Source organism: Meriones unguiculatus, chromosome 1 (genome assembly GCF_030254825.1).
Source record: "Meriones unguiculatus strain TT.TT164.6M chromosome 1, Bangor_MerUng_6.1, whole genome shotgun sequence".
Classification (NCBI taxonomy): Eukaryota; Metazoa; Chordata; class Mammalia; order Rodentia; family Muridae; genus Meriones; species Meriones unguiculatus.
Genome location: NC_083349.1, coordinates 58,637,058 through 58,658,363, shown reverse-complemented (window position 1 = coordinate 58,658,363; position 21,306 = coordinate 58,637,058). Strand labels below are relative to the sequence as shown.

At 38.3% G+C, this 21,306-nt stretch overlaps 1 protein-coding gene across 6 annotated transcripts in view; it reads left to right on the top strand.

Annotated features, from left to right (window-relative positions):
• The window catches only part of Chuk (component of inhibitor of nuclear factor kappa B kinase complex), a 33,345-nt gene extending 12,424 nt beyond the window's left edge, over positions 1-20,921 (top strand). For 3 of the 6 annotated variants that reach the window (XM_021644639.2, XM_060390045.1, XM_060390051.1), the window contains exons 10-21: positions 1,859-2,053; positions 3,658-3,760; positions 4,462-4,585; positions 5,226-5,377; positions 7,773-7,834; positions 9,310-9,419; positions 10,686-10,735; positions 14,366-14,462; positions 14,895-15,042; positions 16,233-16,366; positions 18,440-18,539; positions 19,687-20,921. In XM_021644639.2, coding sequence (XP_021500314.1) covers positions 1,859-2,053; positions 3,658-3,760; positions 4,462-4,585; positions 5,226-5,377; positions 7,773-7,834; positions 9,310-9,419; positions 10,686-10,735; positions 14,366-14,462; positions 14,895-15,042; positions 16,233-16,366; positions 18,440-18,539; positions 19,687-19,716 — 1,305 coding nt within the window. In that variant the 3' untranslated portion in view covers positions 19,717-20,921. Of the gene's footprint in view, positions 1-1,858; positions 2,054-3,657; positions 3,761-4,461; positions 4,586-5,225; positions 5,378-7,772; positions 7,835-9,309; positions 9,420-10,685; positions 10,736-14,365; positions 14,463-14,894; positions 15,043-16,232; positions 16,367-17,104; positions 17,336-18,439; positions 18,540-19,686 lie in introns of those variants that run through there. The other 3 variants (XR_009593824.1, XM_021644640.2, XM_060390039.1) reach the window with 3 other exon arrangements.
• The last annotated feature ends 385 nt before the right edge of the window (positions 20,922-21,306 follow it).

Below are 21,306 nucleotides of genomic sequence, written 5' to 3'. Positions count from 1 at the left end.
TAGACTTTCTTATTTTATTGTATGTGTATGAGTGTTTGTTCGGATGTCTGCGACATCTGTGTGGTGCCTTGTGCTCATCATCTTCTCTACACTGAAGTTGCCTGTGAGTGCTTGCCATAGAGTATGGAGAAAGAGTTCATGTTCTCTGTGGTTCATAAACTTCCAGTTTGCAGCACCACTGTTTACCTGTCAGTGATTCTGAGCAAGTGTTTACTTTCTCTTTATTTTGATACCTTTCTCAAAGCGTCAGACTTGGGTTGTGCAGAATAAGGAAATTGTTGAGTACTAGTCATGGAATTTGGGAGGCTTTAAGCATACTTCCTAGGCTGGAACTAGGACTGGATTTTGTAGAATTATAGTTAATAAGAGAAAGAGAAGAATAGGAGAGATTTATAGGCAAGGATAAAATGAACAAAAATACAGAAGCATGAACTACAAAACAGTTTGGTATCATTGGACATTTTTCGAAGGTATCTTTGATATACTGTACCAGGAAGGCATGCTGTGTGATTTCATAGCAACAAAATAGTTATTGAAATTCCTAACTATTGTGAAAAAGCTTAAACATAAAAATAATGGAAAAACAGAAGCATTTCATTTCTCTTCAGGTGCTGGAGAGATAACTCAGCTGTTAAGTTGCTTCTTACAGAGGATCCAAGTTCAGTTCCCACATCTACCTTGAACAGCTCACAAACCACCTGTAACTCCAGATGCATGGGATCTGACGCCCTCTTCTGGCTTCCAAATGCATCTGTATGCATGTGCACGTGTGAACACACAGAACACACACACACACTTTTTTTTTTTTTTTAAGCCAAGATCTTATTATGTAGCACTGGCTGTCCAGGGCTTGCTATGTAGACCAAGCTGACTTTGAACTCACAGAGATCTGTCTGCCTCTGTCTTCAGGATGCTGGAATTAAAGGAGTATGCCACCATGCCTCACATAAAATTTTTCTTCTTAAATTATTTCTTTACCTCCTTCATGCTCCTTCTGTAACTATGTCCTGAGTCTCATCTCTGTTTTTTATTTGTATATTGTATTTTAATTCTTAGGTAGTCTCTTCAACTATATAAATGGCTTTTTTTTTATTACCATTACTTATCTCAGAATTCTTATTGTTTCTCTCACTGGACCGTTAAGTGAGCATGAGACTGGTTTTTGTACAACTTTAGGCTCTTAGGCAGATTACCACTTTATGATTTTCCTGTTGAAAGAGAAAGCTGTCTCTTCTATTGGATGATTGTTTCTTGATGCAACATGGGTAGTTAAGAGTTCAGAGCCAGGCTCTACCATTTATCAGCTGTGTGATCCCTAACAAATTGTTTACTTTCTTAGAAGCCTGATTTATCCCTTTGCTAAAAGGAAGTTAGAAAACCTAAGTATTGGGCTGTTGTGTGAAATCTCTTTATTCTGTGGTTTTCCTTTATGAGACACTTGATAAACGGGAGTATTTCCTTCTACGTCTGTGATAATGATTCTTGAAATAAGTTTTTAAACTAAAATTTTCATTTCTTGATTTTTGTGCATCCTTAAAACTTAGAATTTTTTATTTGATAAAAGTAATAAACCCTGTCTTAAAAAAACAAAACAAACAAACAACCCCTTCCAAACAAAACAAAAAAACAACCAACCAACCAAAAAACCCACCCAAAACCAAAACCTTAAATCTGTTGTTTAGAAAAACATCTGGCTTGTAAAGTGTCATTTTATAATTATAGAAGGGTTTATGACTTTAGAGAAGGAATGAGTTTTATATAGTACAGAAATAATGCCTGTGCTTAAATCCTCTCAGTATCTTTCACAGAGTTGTTCGTGCAATAAATGGTCAATAAACATGTTTTCTTATTTATACAGATAGTGCACATCCTAAATATGACTTCTGCAAAAATCATCTCTTTTCTGTTACTGTGTGACGAAAGTCTTCATTCACTACAGTCTCGAATTGAGCGTGAAACAGGAATAAGTACTGGTTCTCAAGAACTTCTGTCAGAGACAGGAATTTCTCTGGATCCTCGGAAACCAGCCTCTCAATGTGTTCTAGATGGAGTTGTAAGAGATTTTTTTTTAGGGGTTGAGGGGTTGTGGATCAGGGTGTTGCTATTTAGCCCAGAATGGCTCTAACTTCCAATATTCCTGCCTCAGGAACCTGAAATCACAGGCCTGAGCTACCTGCACAGGGCTTGTTTTGTTTTCAGTCTAGAGTTTGTACTTATTTATGGATTATGGTATACTTATTCAATACATGTTTATACTGTGTAATGATTAAGCTAAGCTAAGCCTTCCATTCTCTTGACCATTTCCATTTCTGTGTGTTGGAACTTGCAAGCCCTTTTTCTTGATTTATATTAAAATCTGTAACTATTATATAGACTATAGTTACCCTGCTGTGCTGTAGAAACTGTGGATAAAAATGTGATGCACACACATACAGCTGGTGTTGTGGTACATACCTTTAATTGACAGCAATTGGCAGGCAGATCCCTGTGAGTCCAAAGCCAGCCTACTCTACATGGTAGGTTCAAGGCCAGCCAGGACTATGTAGAGCGACCCTGTCTCAAAAAATGTTTTTTGTAACTTTTGTTTTCTGTCTTCTTATATTATAAATGCATATACTACATGCCATATATGGACCTATCTCAAATGTAATTCATAACCTTTATAAAAATCAATTTAAATCAGTATAAAATACTTCTATTCCTCATGTCCATTAACTCTTATATTTGTTCTACCCATCTTAATAATTTACTTTCAGTCTTTGTAGATTTGCATGCATGTATGTTATGGGTATGTGTGTTAGCATGAGTACATATGTTTATGAGGGCCTCCATACACATGTATGCCCATGGAAGACAAAAGTCAGCCTCAGTTGCCATTCCTCAACAACAGTCAGGCTCTCTCATGGACTAGAACTTCTTGACTAGGCTAAGCTAGTGGAACCAGCAGATCTGACTTCTTTTTAAATGTGGGTTCTGGAGGTTGAACTTGGGTCTCTCCATGCTTGTATAACAAGCGTTTTACTGCTGGAACTGTTTCCCCAGCTAGTGTTGTATTTTTGAGTGCTGTTACTGTTATAGTGTATGTGTAAGCACTTTGCTTCCTTCCTGTTTGGCTTTTTGAGAACAGACTGGTCTCCTCACCCTGTCCTGAGCTGGGCACCTAGGCATTCCTTTTGATTACTACATGGTGTTTTACTCCGTGAATATAACTTTTTTGTCTTTGTTCTTTTGGCTTTTAATTTTTATTTTTTATTATATTTCTGTTTTTCTTAACTTTTTAAGTTAGCAAACAAAATGATGGGTTTTTTATGGCATTTTTATACATATATTCATTATAGTTTTTCTTGTAAGACCCTTTTCCAGTTTCCCCTTTTCTGGTCTTCCTCTCCTCAGACAGTCTTTCCTGCTGTTTCCTTGTCACATAAGTTCCATTTCCCTCTTTCCACACCTTCTGTATTTGTTCTTTTGTTTTTCCACTTAGCCAATTTATCTTTTTTCTCTTAAACTAAACCTTAGACCCCAGGTCTACAAAATATATGTGAATGCATATTGACTTTGTTCATTGTATTTCAAAGAAGAAAATCTGGTGCTTAAGTATTTATAAAATCTTGAGTTTTCACGAATCTTTGAGTTTTTATTGTTTGTTTCTCTTTTCAGAGAGGCTGTGATAGCTACATGGTTTATTTGTTTGATAAAAGTAAGACTGTGTATGAAGGGCCATTTGCATCCAGGAGTTTATCTGATTGTGTAAATTATATTGGTAAGTAGAGTCACATAATGTCTGAACGTAGATCTTGAAATTACATGATTAGTAGAGATGATCTTTTATGGTTTTGTTCGGTATCACTCTTTGAGATTTCTATATGTGGTGAAAAATGGATTTAATGTAGCTTGGAAGGTGTGAAGGGAGATTTGAATTACCACGAGATCCTTCATTTAGGAGAAGACCTCCTTTGCAGAGGATAATGTTCCACAGAGAGGACAAGGAAAGCCCACTACTAGTTAACCCTACTTTTCAATTGTTCTTCAGTACATGTGTTCAGACATTTATACACACAGCTTATACTGTAAATTTCATGAAGCTTACTGAGCTGGTAGTTCAGGAGATAGTAGATATTTTTCAGAAACAGAAAAGACTGGTGGACTATGGAAGAGATGGAACTTGATTTAAAACTTTTTTAAAAAGTAAAGATTTTGGATTAGCAGAGAGAGGAGTATTCTTGATTATAAAGAAGCAAGGTTAAAAGAAAACATACAGGAATTATCTCAAGCTCTTTGATAGAAGTAGTTATGTCATTCATAACTACTTAATTCATATAGCCAGAGTCAGGCAGTAGTTTTTGTTTTTTGTTGTTTTTTTGTTTTTAGCATCTGTGGGATTAATATTTGTAAAGTAACTCACAAAGAATGAACTATAATGTCTTTGAAAGTATCATCACCTCCCTTATTTCCATTTTATAGTACAAGACAGCAAGATACAGCTTCCAATTATACAGCTGCGTAAAGTATGGGCTGAGGCAGTGCACTATGTGTCTGGGCTAAAAGAAGACTACAGCAGGCTCTTTCAGGGACAGAGAGCAGCAATGTAAGTGGGTTGGTTTTTAAGCATAATACCTTGTGTATCATGTACTCAAGGCTTATTTTTGCCAGTTTTCACTGAACTGGGTTGTGTACAAGGCTAAAATATTGAGCATTGTTCTTTTTTATTAATGTGTGCATGTGAGTGGTTGTGCATGTGGAAGCCAGAGGTTGATATTGGGGCTCTTTCCATTATATTGTTTTCTCACATACACTCTGAGGCTCGATCTGTTGCTAACCCTGGAGCTCACTGTTTGAGCTAGACTGACTAGTTAGTGAGCTCGTAGGATCGGCCTGTTCCACCCAGCCTCTTAGCCCTGGAGTTATAAGCACACACCACCATGTACTAAACTGAGGTACTCATGTGTGCAAGACAAGCACTTTGCCACTGAGCCGTCCTCTGCTGTTCCAGCCAGACTCACAGGCTGCTTAGTAGTGGTCTAAAATCATTCGGCTGTAGTACTTGAAAGTAGAATTCCTGAGTGGTCATAGGTTGTTTGTCATAGACATCTCAGGCAGGAAAGAGTCAGCTATTTCTCTTGAATTGATAATAGAAACTAATGTTTTGGAGTTTGGATACTATATGTTTGCAAATTGTTATTCATTGTTTCTGAATGCTGATAATGTTTTGTTTTGCTATGGCTTAGGTTAAGTCTTCTTAGATATAATGCTAACTTGACAAAAATGAAGAATACTTTGATCTCAGCATCACAGCAACTCAAAGCTAAATTGGAGTTTTTTCACAAAAGCATCCAGCTTGACTTGGAGAGATACAGTGAGCAGATGACCTATGGAATCTGTAAGTGTCTAGCTGTAATGTATTGTAAGGAATGTCGAGTCTCTCAGAACCATCTGTTCTTGTCTTGTTGACATGGAGCCAGGTATTTAAATTCAGATCACAACAACACATAGGATAACTTAAGTCATCAAACTGTTTTGTTTTCAGGGCTAGCTCTTAATCCCTTAGTTGAGCAACTTATTTCATAGTTGTAATAAAATTACTTAACCCTAGCAAAGCTAAGTAATATAGAAGACAGAATTTCAAGTCTTATTTTTAAAATGTATATATACATTTTATATATCTTGTGACAATTGTATTAGTGAGAACACGTCACGTAAAGGGAAGTCTTTTATTTGTTTTTTTTTTTTTGTTTGTTTGTTTGTTTTATAGGATTTATACTGAACTGACTTCTTAGCCAGTACTGTGTACTGAAATGTGTGCTTCCCCAGTTTGAATATTGAAACCCTGCTTCTTAAGCTAATGGTAGGACCTTTGGGGAATGACTCAGTCACAAAGGAGCCTCCATGAAGGAATCCAGGCCCTTATAACAGGAGGCTTGATGAGGTTCTCGTTTTTCTGCATGAGGGGACACACCGGTGACCATCTATGAACCACAGCTTGATCTTGAACTGCTCAGATTCCAGAACTGAAACATAAATATCCATGTTTTATTTGCCACCTAGAATATGTTTGTTTTTGTTTTCTGGTTTTGTTTTTGCAGTATAGCAGTTCAAATGGAATAACACAGCTAGAGGAATCTTAAATTATTTGTCTTTCTGTTAAAAAAAAAAAAAGATAACTCCAAGGTCATGTTTTTTTTCTAATCCATCTGCTGTGGAGTTCTAGCTGCTATTTTCTTACTGTCCACAGTCTCCTGAGTCAGCCTTACCTCCCCTCAGATGTGTTAAGGATTTATATATAAAGAGTTAAAATTCAAATAAACTGAATTTGCTTATTTTATGAAACATGCCTTTTTTAGGAAGTACTTTTTACATATGTACTTCACAAAGGTGTGGCTATCTCAGAATATCCAGGTGTGATCAGAAGTGTCCAGTTAGTGAATATATTTAGTCTCCAGTACTATTTCTGTGTTTGCATATTATAGGCATTCTGATGAATGATAAAACAATCATTTCATTAAAGCATCTTTGACTTGTCAGAGACATACTATATAATATAGTGAAATAGATCTAAATGTGCTGATACTAAAATATCAGTGGAATATGTAACAGTGACTTTCTTAGTTATTTTTCTGTTGTTGTGAATAAGGCACCTTGGGGGCTTGTTTACAGTTTCAGAGGGTGAGTCCTTGAGCAGCAGTGAGGCAGGCAGGCATGGCTCCAGATCAGAAGCTGAGTGCTTATTTGATCCATAGGCAGGAGGCAAAGAGAGAGCACTTCTGGACCTGGTATGGACTTTTGAAACCCACTGATGTAATTTTTCCAGCAAAGCCACACCTCCTAATCCTTCCTAAACAGTCCACCCACTAGGAACCAAACATTCAAATATATGAGCCTATGGGGCTATTCTTATTTAACCACCGTAGTGATACTAGCTTGTAGGGAAAGCATGTATAGATTTTCTTTCTTACTTGTGAGAGAATAGAGAATATATCTTGTGACAATTGTATTAGTGAGAACACGTCACGTAAAGGGAAGTCTTTTATTTGTTTTTTTTTTGTTTGTTTGTTTGTTTGTTTTATAGTACTGGGAATTGAACCTAGACCCTTGTGTGGTCGTTTGCTTTTAGTTTTTGATACAAGGTCTCATTATGTAATCTTGACCGGCCTGGACCTCACTACATAGAGCAGGCTGTCCTTGAACTCTCAGAGCTCTGTCTGCTTCTGCCTCTCAAGTGCTGGGATTAAACATGTGCATGATCGTGTGCTGCCAGACTGAGAGCCTTGTCTGAGGCCAGCTCCCTGCCACTGAGCCACATTCCAAGCCCACGCTTAACTTTTCTGGAACGTGTTTATGCAGTACTTTATGGTTTTTGGAGGAAAAAAAAAGCCAAAACCCTCCTAACTCCAGGATCAACAGCCATGTTTGGTGTTCTTTGGCTTGCAGCTTTAGTTGTCACATGGCGTTCTCCTTTTATGTTGATGTTTCTGACCCCTCCTCCCCAGGTCTGTTCTCTCTAAGGACACTGGAAAAGAGTCACGCTGCAGTATGGGCCTAGCTTAGACCAGTGTGAGTACATACACAGGTGATTAGCTTTATAAATTAACCTGGTTCCAGTGAGGTCCCCTTCCGAGACCTTGGGGCTTAGGAGTATAGCATATCTATTTGGGAAACGCTCTTCAACCCATTAGGAATCCTTGATGGTGTTACAGCAGGAAACATAATGTTTAAAGATATAGTTATTTCAGAGGAAACCAATTTAGACTTGATTTTCTTTTTTAAAATTTTTTTAGCTTCAGAAAAAATGCTGAAAGCATGGAAAGAAATGGAAGAAAAGGCCATTCACTATGCTGAGGTAAAAATCATTGAACTCATTCTGTATATTTACTGTCTCCATTAGAAATTATCTCTGGTTTTGACATATAAAGAGTATTTATTGTATTATTTCTGAAATTTAAACAGATATCTAGCATATGCTTTGAATAGAGAGAAGAAAGCACCACGGGCTATATGCCAAAGGCTTTGGATAAACTTTTTAGCTTCTTCAAACATTAGTTCCCATATATATATGTATGTATATATTAGAGGTTGTAGTCTTTCTTAATAGGCTTATGAACATTAAATTTAAGTCAATAATGGGATGTATCACTATTATTTTTCTGATTGGTTTAGATAAGATGGAGTCACATCTAGTTTAAGTGGGACAGTTCTTTTTATACCTGATATCCTCCCATAATTTTCAGTAGTACTCTGTTTCATTCTCAAAACTACATATAGTCTCTTGAGGCAGTATAGGTCATTCCCTAGGTGGCATTTTTTTTTTCTCCTATATGTCCATGGTCCTGAGCTGTTGCTTTCCTTGGTGCCAGTTCATATTTACACTGAGGGTGTGGACGAGGCAGTTGGTATCATGGGGCTGATACGCAAGGAATAGCAGCGGTTTCAGTAGCCACTTGTGTCTTGTGAATGACATTTGTGCTGTTTGGTTTCTCCAAAGGCCAAAACAAATGTTAATAGTAGTTGACTGTGGTTAGAAGGGAAACAGAGGAATAAGTATGTCTTTATTTTTATTGTATTTATTTGTTTGTTTGTTTGTTTATTGAGGCAGGGTCTCACTGTGTAGCCCTAGACCAAATACACTTGCCTCTGCCTCACGAGTGCTGGGATTTAAGCATGCACCTGACATAAGGTGTTTTTATATGAGAGATTATCAGAAGTGTAAAAAAGTTCCCACCACAGCTGAGGAGCTATTAACAGTTACGGTTGCTGAGGGAAGGAGAGTCACTTTTTTTTTTTAAGGAGATGGGCCCTAGTAGCTTGACCATGTCCTGTCCTATGGCCTCACATTCATTTGTATATGAGCATCACCGAGTGGACCCTGTGAGTTACTTAAAAATAAAAACAAAAAAATTACATGAAGTTGGGAGGGGTGGAAGGGGAGCTAGAAGAGCTAGATCTTAGAGGAGTTAGGGGCAGGAGGGGGAAGTAAATGTGATCAAAATATATTGTATGCTCCTATGAAATTCTCAACAAATTACTAAAACTATTATTTGATTATTATTTAAATAGCGTTAACCAGCCTAGCATGGTGCTTTACACTGTAATCCCAGCACTCAGGAAAGTAAGACAGGAAAATTACAGGTTCAGGAATAGCCTAGGCTATATGATACCACTGTCTGCTTAAATAGACAGACAATTAGCTTTAACAAAGTTACTTTGTTGTGGTAAAATACCAAGTTCAGCTGCTTGGAAAGATGATTCTCCACCTCTAAGGTTTGAGCCTGTTTTAAACAGTGGTGAGCCTGTCATTTCCTTTGTGTCATACTTTAGGTTGGTGTCATTGGATACCTTGAGGATCAAATTATGTCTTTGCATACTGAAATCATGGAGCTGCAAAAGAGCCCCTATGGGAGACGCCAGGGAGACTTGATGGAATCTCTGTAAGAATGTGTCTGGGCTATTGCTCTTGATTCTGTAATTACTTGTTTTGTTCTATCTGCTTATACCTGGCAGGATTAAGCCTCTGTGTAGTGTAACTCATGTTTTTTTTTTCTTTCTAGTATATTCCTATGATATGACTTTAAATATTTATTTTGTTTGGGGACGGGGGCGGCATGCAACACATCACAATGTATGTGTGGAAATCAAAGGACAAAATTGTGGTTCTCCCCTTCCACCATGCTGGGCCCAGGAATTGAACTCAAGTTGTCAGGCTTGGCAGCAAGCACCTTTACCTACTGAGCCATCTCTCCAGCCCTTACAATATCTTAAAAGGGAGCTATTTCCTAGTTACAGGCTATTTAAAAGAATGTCCCTGTTTCCTTATTGGTTTGTTGTTGTTGTAAGTATATTTAAATTGCAAATGATTTTCCCATTTACTACACTTTAGTTCAAGGTATAATCTCTTAACTCCTACGTTGAGGTTAATTTCCTAAGAGTCTAGATTAGGAATTTCAGATGTCTTTCTAATCACAAGCCATAATTTTTTTTCCCCTGGTGCATTGGGTTTATATTTGTGATGAAGGGCAGAACAAATCCTTAGTTCTGGAGACTAAGGAGATGGCCAGCACTTACTGCTCAAGCTTTAGGACCTGAGTTCAAATCCCCAGAATTCACATGTAAGGCTAGGTGCAGTTTCGTGTCTGTAACTCCAGTGCTTTTACAGTAAGAGGGAGACAGAAACTGGAGACTTGAGGGAAGTGTGTAGGCCAGCCAGCTTAGCACAGGCAACAGTGTTCAGCAGAGGCCTGTCTCAGGTAGACAGCAAGGATTGATGTTCAGGGTTATCCTCTGACCTCCTCACACACCTACACACAGACACCTGCATACACAGACACAGTTGTTTGTTTTGTTTTGTTTTGATTTTTAAGCTCTAGGTTTTAAGGACTTGTATTCTTATTATTCACTGAAATGCTTTGTAGAATATTCATTGATAATCTGTACTTGCTTAAAAATTGGATCTTGTCCCAATAACTAGTATTATTCAAGTTGTGTATTATTAGTCATTAAGTTACTTCCACTTACAGAGAGGGTTTTATAGCTGGCTACAGTGGTAATCCCAGCACCTGGGTGGCAGAGGCAGGCGGATATCTGTGAGTGCAAGGCCAGTCTGGTCTACAAAGTGAGGCCAGGACAGCCAAAGCTACACAGAGAAACCCTGTCTTGAAAAAACCAAACAGAAAGGGTTTTGTTTTTCTCTTTTGTAGGGAACAGCGTGCCATTGATCTTTATAAGCAGTTAAAGCACAGACCTACAGGTAAGGCACTTTAGTCACAGAATGTAAAAGCATTTTTGGAAACTCCTTAACTGAACAAAATGGCTGGAATTTAATGTTTTTTTCAACTTCAGAGTAAGATCCTGTTTTGGTTTTGTTATTGCAACATTTGTGGCATAATAGTTTTAAATTTATAAGAATTTAAAAGAACAGAAAGGGAAAGTAATAAGAATATTAAAGTAAAAAATTAAAATGGAGTAGAAAAGAGAATAGAGGAGGAAAAAGAAACTGAAACAAGAAGAAAAAAAAAAGGGAAGGAGTTGGGGCATTGGATCAGTGGGTAAAGTGCTTGCTACTGTAACATGAAAACTAAGTTTAAATTCCCAACACTCCGGGGCTGGAGAGATGGCTCAGAGGTTAAGAGCACTTGCTGTTCTTCTCTATGAAGGTCCTGAGTTCAATTCCCAGCAACCACATGGTGGCTCATAACCATCTATAATGAGAACTGTTGCCCTCTTCTGGCCTGTAGGCACATACACAGGCAGAACACTGTATAAATAATAAATAAATATATCTTAAAAAAATGTTTAAAAAAAAAATTCCCAACACTCACATAAAAGCCACATGTGGCAGCACCTGCGATCCCAGCACTGAGGGAGTAGAGACAGATGGCACTCAGGGGCCAGCCAGTCCATCTGAAACAGCAGCGTAAGGTTCAGTGAGATACACTGTCAACAAGTTAGGTGGAGAGCCATCCAGGAAGGTACCTGAAGGTACCTCGGGCCTTCATAATTAACATACACTTTCCTAACAAAAAGGAAACATCCCTTCCCACTAAAAAAGGGGGTGTGTGATAAAAAAGGTTGGGGTTATCATGCTGCTTAAATTAGAGTGGTTGGCAAGAATTCAGTGCAGTGGATTCTGGGTGGAAGGTGAGGGAAGAAGCCCAAAGTCTATGTGGAAGCAGTTTGCCCTCAAAAACTGCCTGCACCAGCACCGGTCACTGCTCGTACCCCGAGGGGAACAATTCATATTGAACATCTGCCAGATACACAGCATTGTTGCTGGGAGGAGTGTTGGTTGGAAGCCAGTAGCCTTGAATTCTAAATTGGGTGTTTTATTGACCAAGCAATCTCCAGCACATCTTTCTGTTCCCCTTTTGTGCAAAACAAAACAAACCTTCTAACTCAGTAGTCTTTGGCAGTGTATTTGAGGGAGTGATTATGAAAATGCTCTGAAAACAACGAGGTGGTACATATATATATATATATATATGTTTTATATGCAAAACCCCTTTATTTCACTTAAAATGTATTTACTTTTAAGGATTACATAAGCAATAAAAAGGGATGTCTGTGCTCTGGAATATATGTATTTTATTTAAAAGGTTTTATATAACAACATTTTCAAGTTTTATACTTGAAAATTTATAAACAGCAACATATGCAACTTTGTGTAATATTTACAGTTTTTTTAATAGCATGCTCTCATACAGCGTTTTCTTTGTTGTTGTTGTTGTTGTTGGGCTAGGGTTTCTTCTGTGTATCCTTGGCTGGCCTGGACTTGCTTTGTAGACCAGACTGGCCTCAAACTCAGAGATCCGTCTGCCTCTGCCTCCCTGAGTGCTGGGGTTACAGGTGTGGACCACTGGCCCCGGTCTTCATGCACTGTTATTTTTGTTTGTTTTGTTTTTAAGTTTTTTGAGATTTTTATTTTGTGTGTGGGTGTATGTCAGTGCACCCTGTGTGTGCAGTGCCCACAGAGGCCAGAAGAGGGCGTTGAATAACTGGACTGGAGTTACAGGTGGCCATGTGGTTGTTCTGAACCTCTGCTCTCACCAAGTGAGCTTTCTCCAGCTCCACATGCTGCTTTTTTGTTGCAGTAGAATTTGTTCAGTTTTTGCTACACAAATACTTACGAAATACATCTCAGACATGCATGAATTATTGATGCTTATGTTGTTTAGAATTGGTTTCTTGCATGAGGTGAAATGTGAAAACTGTCTTTATCCTCTTCTGACAAAGGCTGAAGTTTTGAGGTCTTTTATCATTAAAAGAGTTGGTTCTATGGGGTACCCTTGGGTTTGGTTTTTTGAGATTACAAAGGACTGCTGTTTGGAGAAAAATGTTTTTGGAGCCTTGGGTCTGTTCAGTGAGGGTGTGGGGGAGGCAGGGAGAGAGAGAGACAAAGACAGATATTCTGGGAATGAAGCTGAGCTGTGGAAGACACTTCTGGGACGATTTTAAAAGGACAGATTCTTTTTCTTTTTCCCTCCTCTTGCAGTATTGGAGATCCAGCCCAGGGCCTTGTATATGCTTGGCAGACACTGACTGCCTCTGAGCTACAGTTCCACAATCCTTTCAAACCTCTTTTGAAATTCCTTCCATGGTTTTCTTTTGGGGGTAACACAGAAGAACATTTAATGAGGAAAGTTTGCTCAGTTAGTAACAAGTATAAGCAGTAGTGCTATTTTGTTTTTAGGCTTATTCTCTTAAGAAAATACCAGGATGTACATCAGCAAATTTCTGCTCTTGTAAACTTAAATTGCCATTTTCTGAAATACAGTAATTAATGCTAGTAATTTTAAAAACTGATAGTGTCATTTATAAACTGTAGAACTCAGTGTAACCAACAACCATTCCTTTTGAGAACATCTGTCAGATGCCAGTTGACTTTAAGGTAAATTTTAGGGTGTCTACTGATCCGTTTTATTAGTACATCAGATTTGGTGTAAGTCAGCCTTTTTCTTTTCAGGTGAAGTTTTTATGAGCTGTGAACAGGTGGATTAGCATGAAATTCTAAGCAACTTGTAAGGGCAGTGAAAACCTGATTGCCCTACTATTTTAACTGTTAATTATGTAAGAAAGCTAGTCTCTTGGCCAAAGGGTGCATCTCTGTCTGAATTTGGGTTAGCACAGGTTAAAGATCAACCAGACTATTCTCTCAAACACAGACAACATAAGTCTCTAAAGATTGAACATACACACAATCATGCACAATTTTACTTTAGAAAATATTTCTGTCTGTGGGTATGTGTAGGGGAACTCACAGAAAAGGGCATCAGATTCTCCTGGAGATAGAGTTACAGGCGTTTGTGAGCCACCTAATGTGGTTACTGGGATATGAATCTGTCCTCTGGAAGAACAGCAAGGGTTCTTGACAGCTATACCCAGCACTATAACTTTACTTTTTGAGGTATAGTTATAATTGAACTATACCTCCAACACCTTAGAATTTATTTATAGTTAATTTGGGAAATTTTAAGATCCAAGTATTAAATGGTGTTGTATTCCTGGGGAGATGTGAACAGTCCCCTCACTCCAGATAGGACACCAGTGACAAAGTACTGATTCTGTCCTGCTTTTGTTTGGTGAATTTCTCCTCTCTGTGTATCTGCAACTGATTTAGAACTCTTTTCAGTTCTTGGGGAGGGGTAAGGCCTCATGAGCCCCTCTTGGCACCATGACAGACTGTTAATGGGCCTAGTCTTATGTTGGTGAGCACAGCTTCTGGGAGTCCATTAAGGCAACAGCAGTGTCACACCTCAAGGGCAGTATTCCACAACAAATGGAGAGGGCTTTTTAAGAGTTTTTGAGGAACTTTTTGTTTGTGAGCTGATGTCTTCTTCTCCCGAAGAGAGGTTATAAAGCTACTAACTAAAGTCTTTTATAGACCACTCCTACAGTGACAGCACAGAGATGGTGAAGATCATTGTGCACACTGTGCAGAGTCAGGACCGTGTTCTCAAGGAGCTGTTTGGTCACCTGAGGTAAAAAAAAAATTGCTTTATTTCCTCCCAAATGCCAGTGTATTTGTGCGCCTTTTAAATTATAATGCTATTCTTTGGTAAATAGTAGCTTTCTTAGAAGACATGTGTACGCCCTGAGCATATGCGTTACTTTTCATTTTATTTATGTGTATGGGTGTTGTGCCTGCATATTTGCCCCATGTGTGTGAGGCCAGAAAGGGGCATCTGATCTCCTGGAACTAGAGTTACAGGTGGTTGTAAGCCACCAAATGGGTGCTGGGAATAGAACCCAGGTCCTCTGGAAGAGCTGTCTCTTCACCCCTATATTCATTGCTTGTGAGGTCAAGTAATTAAATATGATGTTGGTTGGGGTTCATTTCTGCTGGGTTTGAGAGTATGTTATACCATTCTGAGGGATGTGACAAGTATCTGACACTGACTTAATCTTTCCAGCAAGTTGTTGGGTTGTAAGCAGAAGATTATTGATCTACTCCCCAAGGTGGAAGTGGCTCTCAGTAACATCAAAGAAGCTGACAATACTGTCATGTTTATGCAGGGAAAGAGGCAGAAAGAAATTTGGCACCTCCTTAAAATTGCCTGTGTAAGTAATTATTAGTGAATGTAATATTGAGTTGCTGTTATTTTCTGTCAAAGAGGTTTGTATTGCTTTGAGCTATGTCCTTTGAATATTTATACTTTATAGTGGGTGCGAATGTTCCTAGTTTGGTGTCTGGTTGAGTATAGAGATAGGACCTTCCTAAGAGATACCACTTTCCTTTCCAGTCCTGCTGCTGCCACTGCTGGAGCTGCTGCTGGTGGTGTTATGTGGGTGGTTTTGTTTCTTTTGAGACAGTAACTGACTGTAGCCTAGGCTGGGAGCTGGATTGTGCCTCATGGCAAATTCCCTGCCTTCCAAGTGCTAGGATTACAAGTGTGAGCCGCCATACTCAGCTCAGTCCCCTCTTTTATAGTTATTTCTCCCTGGATTGCTATGATTGTCCAACCTGTTGGTGTACTTTAAAAAGAAAAAAAAAACTTTTATTTATGTTTCTTATATCTTTTTATCCCTACTCCACCCCAATCCCTTCCAACACCCCAACACCAGGTAGGAGAGAGAAAGGGTTAGTGGGAGAGGGGACACAGTTCTCTTAGCTGCTTCCTGCTGGTTAGGGTCCTTGGATTCCTTGGAGCCAGTCCAATCCTCGATTCAGGAGATCAACAACTTCTGTCTCACAACAGCAACCAGGAGTAGCAAGGGGGAGACAGGAGCTGCCTTGTTCTTTCTCTGAGCTCAACACTCTCTGGGTTCTGGCATTTATTCTCTATCCAGATTTAAACTATCTGCAGCTGGCAAAGAGTGCCTGTCAGAGCCTGCACGAAGCAAATCGTCTGCTGCTGTGGACCATTGAATCAGTCCCACATCCCACACCTGGGACCAAAACAAAAACATGGTTATATCCACAACACCAACCCAACTTGGAGTAAATGCATTTGACTTGCTAATAAGTCAGCCCTTGTTCAGCTATTCCCTTCCTCCAAACCAAAACTGAATTAGAGGAATTAGATTCCTTCAGTTTTAGTCAGTATTAAATACACTCAGTTTTAGTCAATGAAGAAACTATATCAGTGATAATATAGGTAGTAGTGGTCAGAATAGTTTTATTCACAAACAGTCCAGTTGTGCATATAGGTAACGACTAAATTATAAATCTCAGGAGTATAGTTTTTTTTTTAAAGGTATGAATCAAGAGGTGCTTGCCTGCAACTTACTGTTTGTGTTTTTTCCTTCAGACACAGAGTTCTGCCCGCTCTCTTGTAGGATCCAGTCTAGAAGGCACAGTAACCCCTCCAGCATCAGCATGGCTGCCCCCCACATTAACAGACCGTGAACATCCTCTGACATGTGTGGTAACTCCTCAAGATGGGTGGGTTTCAAATAACAATGGACACTGAGAATGGGGTAGGAGTGAGACAGCAGGGTGTGGGGGTTAGCAGTGCCTTCAGACCAGGGGCCAGTTTTCACTATCTTTTTAATAGTGCTGAGTAATTTTTTAACTATTCATATATTTTCACTTAAGAAAATGTTTATTTTATTTATTACATATACAGTGTTCTGCCTGCACACCAGCAAAGGGCACCAGATCTATTATAGATGGTTATGAGCCACCATGTGGTTGCTGGGAATTGAACTCAGGACCTCTGGAAGAACAGCCAGTGTTCTTAACCTCGGAGCCATCTCTCCAGCTCCATATATTTTCACTTTAAAATGAGGATATTTTATAGAATTACTGTGAAAATTCAGTTGGACAGTATATGTAAAATGCTTGGGAAATAAATTTCAATCTTACTAATAAGTGTTAGTTCAATCCATGCTCTAAGCCATTTCTGTTCCCCGCTTATCAATTTCCTTTACCCAAACCATATTCCTTTCTTAACCACTTATTTCTATGAGAAAGTATGCTTTTTTTCATTTTCAGTTTTTGGTATTCAAGTTCTCTTTTAATAAAGTAGTGATATCTAATTCATAACAGTATTTCTTAATTTTTTTCAGTGGTTTAAATCATTTTGTAGTAAGAACTCAGATTTGCAGCCCTGCATTTTATCTTTAGTTCCTGCTTTTCTGCTGAAAGCTGAATGACTGTCCATCTCTGTTATTTTCTCAGCATAAGGTGTGCCGTGTTCAAGTGGCTCTTTGCTAGCTTGTGTATTGTCGCTTTTCTCACAACTCATGGAGACCTCCACAACACCAAGCATTTCCTGGAAGTCTGCCCATAATTAGTTTTGCAGAAGTGCACCCATGTTACATCACTGCTCAGGAGGTCATGCAGTTGCACATTCTGTACTCTGCTTTTATGAGAGAAAAAGCACATGACAGGAAGGCAAGCTGATATCAGGTATTTTCTTGTTTAAAGAAAACAAGTTCCAGGGTATCTCCCAGGGTCACTAAATATGTGGCCCGATATGAACATATAAACAAGTCTAGCAGAGGCTGTGATTTTACGGACTTCAAGAAATACTCTATTAGAACAGAAGAAAGTAAAAGCTGGTATTTCCTAATTCTTTGTTTTCATTAAAGGCATTTAGACTTGGTAGGGATGCCAATTCCAAATACCAGCTCTGTAGGTACCTTCCAATTTGAGCTTGTGATTGTTTATAACAGTATAGCTAATATGTTTTAAAAATGCATTTTCTGATAAAGGAATGCTGATCTTAAGTGTAATGTACCAAGGATTAGGAAATTGTTAGCATGAGATTTTTCTATCTATTGGCTAATACCTGAATCAGTATTTGGTTTTAAGCTAGCAGTGGCTGTTGCCTATGGCCTACAGTGTGGTAGAAGAGGGACCGAGGGTTGGTAAAGGATGATGACAGAGGAAAGCATGACGAGAGAACTAGAATCAGAGCTCCTTCAAATACAAGTCCCCAGGGATATTTGTGGCTCATGGTTTTCTTCTGCTGTCTTCAGCAGTCAGCTTGCTTGTTTTCATTGCTTCTTACTGTCTGTAGTTTCCAACTAGTTTTTCTCTTTCCTGGATCTCTGGAGACAAGAAAATACCTTTGAATCTCTCCCCTATGTTTGTGTGTGAAGTAAGCATGCTGGTGCTTACTTTTCTTTAACTATCTCTAAAAGAAAAAGGAAACAACCCAAAAAAAAAAATTTTTTTTTATTTGTATATTCCAAGGGGACCTTTTCCCCAGCCTGTCATTTCTTCGGTGGGGTGGGGGTGGCAGGGCTGCTACCAGGGCCACCTATTTCAAAAGAAAGTGCGATTAGAGTTACAGTGGACTTACTAGAGTAGGCAGGCGCAGTGGCTTGGGTGAAGTGGGGTGTTGTCTCTTGAGTGGAAGGGATATAGAAACTGAAGATTGCAGCAGTCAGCTTTATTGGGGTACTAGGTTACAGGAAGTGGTAAACCTGATCTAGAAGACCAGAAAGTAGGCAACACTCAGGTGCTCCTTTGCTGAACTTTAAATGCTTTTGTTTTTTCATCCACCAGAGAGACATTAACACAAATAATAGAAGAAAATCTGAACTGTCTTGGCCATTTAAGTACTATTATTCGTGAAGCAAATGAGGAACAGAGCAATAGTATGATGGTAAGTTTTGTGTGAATATGGTTGTATATTTTAGATACGTTAGATACAAAATTTTTAATTTTCCATGTTGGCCATGTGTGGCATTTGAGGATATATATGCAATAGAACTCAGGAAAGAACATTTGAGAAATATTTTGAACCTCAAATTTCCATTTTTTTGTTACGTAAGGATGTTTATTCTGGTTTCATTTCTGTTGCTGTAATAAATTGGCCTTACAAAAAGCAGCTTAGGGGAAAAGGGTTTATAATTACAGGCTGCAGATCACCGTTGTGGGGAAGTCAAGGCAGGAACTTGAAATCGCTAGTGGTAACATCTACAGTCAGCAGCAGAGAGAAATGTGTCTGCATTCCTGAAGTACTCAGCTCACTTTTTTCATAATTCTATAGAATAGGCCCGTCCCTTGACATGGTGCTGTCCACTTTTAGGCTGGGCGTTTGCCTATCAGTTAATGTAATCAAGACAATCCCCTGTATACATGTGCACAGCCCACGCTGATCCCAACTGACCCTGACTGTCCTTGGGATTCTCCCAGCTGATTCTAGGTCTTGGGATTCTCCCAGCTGATTCTAGGTCTTGGGATTCTCCCAGCTGATTCTAGGTTGTGTCAAATCCACAACAGTAGCCATTGGTGTTTAGTAGCATTATGTCAACAGTAGCATCGTTAGTCAGATTTAACCTTTGCACTGTGACTATTGAAATGGAATTGGATGTACCTTTTTGCTTCAGCAGTTCATTTTTTCAGTAAGATGGTACTTTTACTCTATAATTTAATAACTGTATTTGATGCATAGAAGATCAATTTTGCTAATAATAAAAGTGATTGTATCAAAATTTAGTTACTTTGAACTATTGATTTGTTAAAACTGGGAGAAGCTACTCTAAAATCTTAGAAAATTCACTGCATTTCATCTTGATACCAACTCTCTGTCTTTCCACTTAAGATAAATATTTTACTCAGATTTTTATGAGAACTTTGAGATATTTTTGAAATTTCCAGAAGATAAGGTGAACTAAATTCAAACTAACTTCTATAGTTTTTAACTTTTTGAATTTTCATTATAAAATGTCTAAACATTAAAACAATTTTAAAAAGTGAGCTCTACATTTGGACAACTGCTAATTTTGACTTTCTGTGACTGCTTTTAGAGTCTTGACTGGAGTTGGTTAGCAAAATGACTCGCCACTTGTTCACTGTCCTCAAGCCAATGGAAGTTGTTCCAGCACATGTTCAGACTTGGTCTTTTCTTGCTGAAGCCGTAATTCACGTACCAGTCAGTGGGAGAGATGGCTGTGATCATAAACTACGAATGACTAGACAAGCACAGTATCATGATTTTTTGTTAATGATTGTGACCTCTGAAAAGATAGGATTTTATAACAAATTAGTGAAGTTAATCATTTGTAACACTGCAACTCTCCAAGGATATCATTGGTGACCTGGTTATCATTAAAATTGGCAAAGTACTACTTGTTTAGCTGATGGGAAAATTATCTTCTAAAGTTGTAAATTTTAGGCATAGGGCCCATGTGGTATTAGTATACAGAGATGAAAAATTCATCCAGTGTTCATTTTAAGTAAAAGTTGTCTACTGAGTTTCTGTGGAAGAGACTGCTCACAAGTAAAATGGAGCTTCCTGAAGACTGACACCTGCCTCCTTGGGTTTCACTCAGCATGTGCTCTTCTTGGCCTCATAAGGAGTTAGAGGAATCTCATCTTTATAATTGCACATTTAGTAGTGTCCTTAAGGGATTGTGCATACGTGCCTTCGATATCAGCTGACTATAATGAACTGTGTTGTGTGCTATATGTATGTGTATTTAAGGTGTACATTTAATAATAATATCAAAGATTTCTGTTAATTTATAATGTATTTGAAGGTCGTATGTTTTTGCATTTGTAAAAATGGGTCACTTGTTTAAACAATCTTTTGTGTCTTGTCATACAAGTTTCAAAAGCTCTGCATCCCTTTATAATTATAGTTTCAAAATCCAAGAAGTTCTGAAAACAAGGTTTTCAAGGTTTTTGGTAACAAAATTTACTTGCCTCTGGATCTATTCTGACCTGACACTGAATCTGTTTATCCCATTTAGTGTGAATATTCATTTATTTTGCTGCATAAATATTAATGTGTTTGATTAAGGGGGTATATTGCCACAAACTCTTTTGAGGGTTAATGTAGCATGATGTATGCACTGAATTACCTTTCTAAAATCTGAAATTTTTTTAATTCTGAAACATCTGGACTTAGGGGTTTCAGATAAAAGATTGTGGATCTCTGCCTTCTGTTAAATAATTCAGAAGGTGTTATTTTGTTTTAAAAAATGTGAAATGCTTTTGTATTCTAGTTTTTCACTTTGCATATTAAATGATTTTAAAATTGTTTTTTGAATCTCTATTTATTACTAAAAAGCAAGTTGTAGTACCACAGGAATATGGTTTGAGAAAATATAAAAGGTTAGAATAGATTAGGAGCACAATTAACATGATGGATTCTTTGTGCTTTGATATTTGTGTGTGCACACACATGTGTGGAAGCCAGAGACAACTGTGGGTGTAATCTTCAGGAATACCGCCCCACTTTTTGAGACTCTGTCAGTGGCCTGAAGCTTATCAATTGAGCTAGGTTGGATGAGCTACAGAGATTTTCTTGGTTTTGCATGCTCACTACTGCCATTATAGGCAGTATACCTACCATTATAGGCAGTACCACCATGTCTCCTATTTTACATGGGTTCTGAGGAATCAAATTTGAATCTTCCTGCCTG